The 3,461-nt window shown below is 31.7% G+C and overlaps 1 protein-coding gene across 1 annotated transcript in view; it reads left to right on the top strand.

Annotated features, from left to right (window-relative positions):
- Positions 1-2,473, top strand: part of MALRD1 (MAM and LDL receptor class A domain containing 1) — an 879,021-nt gene extending 876,548 nt beyond the window's left edge. Inside the window, exon 39 of the mRNA XM_074195229.1 lies at positions 2,354-2,473. Coding sequence (XP_074051330.1) covers positions 2,354-2,399 — 46 coding nt within the window. The 3' untranslated portion in view covers positions 2,400-2,473. The remainder of the gene's footprint in view (positions 1-2,353) is intronic.
- The last annotated feature ends 988 nt before the right edge of the window (positions 2,474-3,461 follow it).

The raw sequence follows: 3,461 nt of genomic DNA on the forward strand, positions 1-3,461 counted from the left end.
CTAAATAATAGGGATAAAATTATAAAATTAAAATATTATCTTCTATCATATTCTAATCATTAGATATGGACTACAATATATTTCAATTATTCTCCAATTTTTTCTCCCTTGCTCCCTCTTTCCTTTGTAGCCCCCGACCATTGTTAGTTTCATAAAGTTCCATGTGTTGTCACCTCTGTGCAGATGATTCTCAAATCTATATATTAAGACAAATTCTCTTTTGAAGTCCATTCCCATACAACAATTGCCATCTGGATACCTGAACACCAATGTGCAAAAGGCATCTGGAAACGAAATATACAAAAGAGAACTCAAACTCAAACCTCCTCTAGATTTCTCCATTTCTGTTGAAGGTGACATTTTTTTTTGGGGGGGGGGCTACTTTTCTTTATTTTAAATTTATTTAATTTTGACTTTAGGAAATAAAACAAGCATTTCCATAACAGTACAATAAAAAGACAATGGAACATGAAATTGCAATTTTTACTATGTACAACTTGTTATTGTTTTCAAATATACAACAAAATTATCATGTTAATTTCTCTTTTTACCTTCCCTTTCACCCTAGAGATAGAAAGCACAATTAGTGGAATGTTTTTCTAAGGGCACTTTTTTCCATCCAACTTATAAATTTTAATTGTTTCTTCTCTCTCTATCCCCCAAATTCAATCAATTACCAAGTCTTTCCAGTTTCACCTTCAAGGCATCCCTATCTCTTCAATCTAAATTTTGCTTTAGTTAAAGATCTTTATATCTCTTATCAGGACTATTTCCATAATTTCTTAATTGGCAGCCTATCCCAGTCTCTTTTTCCTTCCATCACTCCTCATAAATAGCATTTCATTTTCACTGCCATTTCTTTTGTGAGTATTTCACATCTAGAAGGCTTTTTTCCTCAATTCTGTCTATGGATTCCCCTCATTCCTTTAAAAATATTTTGGTTGTCAACATCTACATGACAGCTTCTTTGATTTCCAGGTATTAACACTCTCTTCTCATTTCATAAGAAATCATTTGTATTAATATTTTATAAAAATATATTTGGGACAGCTAGGATAGAGCTCCAGCCCTGGAGTCAGGAGGACTTGAGTTCAAACAGGGCCTCAGAAACTTAATAATTGCCTAGCTATGTGACCTTGGGAAAGTCCCATTGCCTTAAATTAAATAAAATTTAAATATGTATGTGTATATATATATATATATATATACACATACATATATATATATACATTTGAATTACTTTTGTACATGTAATACCAGTCCAATAAGATGTAAATGCCATTGTAGCCATAGTGCTCTGTATATAACCATTCATGAAGTACAGACTTAATAAGTATTTTTTAAAATCAATATGATAAATAATTGCAAATTGAATTTTAAAAGCACTCAGTAATCATAGGTGACTTTGGCTCCAGGGCAAGTTGAAGATATATCATTGATCATATCTTCCCTCACTGTCTATTCAAAGTTGAATGGAGTCAGTAGCTTAGCTATTTTTTATGATTCCTGATTCCATGTGTCTTTGAATGGATAGCCAGTGAAGTGAAGTTCAATCACATACCTACTAATGTCTGTAGAAATGTGAAGAATGACTCTGGCCTCTTAACAAATATTGGAAGAAGCATGGACTAGTGTGTATCCTAAAAATTCACCTCATCCTGATTACTATAATTTCATTCTCCTCTTCCAGTAAATATTTAAGACAGTCCATAAAAAAGAAATTTATTTTGAGATAGTATGTAATGCTAATGAGAAAGGCCCTTCATTAAAGATTTTAAACGTTATAGTTTTTACTCATGAACTTCTTTCATAGAATGACGATTATGGAGTCCTTCACAGAATAGTATTTTTAAGTGCATAAAAATTAAATACAATGGCTTACAAAGGTAAAACATCATCCTAAAATTCTATTATCAAATAATAAAAAATATAATAAATTCACTACCCCCCCCAGTTAAGAACTCCAGATTTAGTGGAGTAGTCATGATTAACATTATTATAATTATTATTGCCAACTATATAATGCTTCCTTATTTTTAAAGTAGCATATAATCTCATTTGATCCTTAAAACAGTGGTGGAAACTGAAGCTGAGAGAAGTTGACTAAGATTGACTTACAGTTTATGTGACCCTGAGTAAGGTACTTAAGTCAATGTTAAGACAGAGTTTTAGGACAAAAGATTGACTTAAGTGCCTTACTCGGAGTCCCTCAAATATTAAGTGACCAATTTTGGTTGAAACTCAGTTGTTCTGAGTCTTAAATCCTGTGCTTTACTATGCTATTTAGATATCTATTAATTTAGGCTCAGTGAATAAGAAGTGTAATTATAATTATGATCATATTTTTCTTCAGCAAATGGACATTGTTTGGATGGCTCTCTAATGTGTCCATCAACTAATAGCTGTGTTCCTGCATTCCAACGTTGTGACGGCTTTGTTGACTGCACTGATTTCCAACTTGATGAGTCCAGCTGCTCAGGTATTCTACTTTTCATTAAAATATCATTTACAGTAGAAACCAGGAATGACTTTTATTAAATCCATAGGGTAAATAAAATAAAAGCTGATATTCTAAGTAAGTCTGAAATGGAATGCAAATTGCTGTAATGAACTGGAGGTAGCAGGAGGAAAAGATTTAGATATAGAGCTATAAAGGACCTGAGAAGGTAACCATTCCAAGCTCCTTCATTTTAAAGATGAAAAAAATGAGTCCCAGAGGGATTGAATTACATACCCAAGATTATGCAACTAAAGTTGGTAAAGCTGGGATTTGACAGCACATCTTACTCCTGTTCTTCATTTATTAAAGGCAAAAACTAAAATAGGTAGGTAGCTAATTGTATATAATCATCTCTTTTTTATAAAATACTTATAAATAGGAACAAGAAATACTTTTTTAAATAAAAAAATCATAATAGTATAGTGATTTAAAAAGAGTTTTACATAGATTAACTCTTAATAATCTTTTGAAGGAGTATAGTGCTTATTATCTTCATTTTACAGATGAGAAAATTAAGGGTCAGGAAGGGGGGGTGGTGATGGCAGAATTTGCCCATGGTCACACAGATAACATGTAACAGAAATGGAGATGTTTTTCCCCAAGACTTTGGAAGTACAAAAACCAGTCCATGTCACCATGCAACCTTAATTTACAACAGAAAACCAAACTCAGTAGCGGAAACTTTCCTATCTCTTTTTCTTCATAAATAGATAAACATTTCAGTTACATGAGCTCTTTCTATCTGAAAAAGTTGAAGTCATTCTCTGGATCTCTAAGAAATCTACTGAAACATACTTCCTAATAATCCAAATTAGACTATATGTCAAATAGTGAACAGAACTAGGGTTTTAGAGTTCTGAGATAATGGAGATAATAAAAATCAATAATAAAAATATATTTCAATTCATCATTTTATAAATAAGTGGAGTGGATCTGATGGATTAATCTAAGTATTTTGGTA

The sequence above is a fragment of the Macrotis lagotis genome, chromosome 7 (genome assembly GCF_037893015.1).
Source record: "Macrotis lagotis isolate mMagLag1 chromosome 7, bilby.v1.9.chrom.fasta, whole genome shotgun sequence".
In the NCBI taxonomy this organism is placed as follows: Eukaryota; Metazoa; Chordata; class Mammalia; order Peramelemorphia; family Peramelidae; genus Macrotis; species Macrotis lagotis.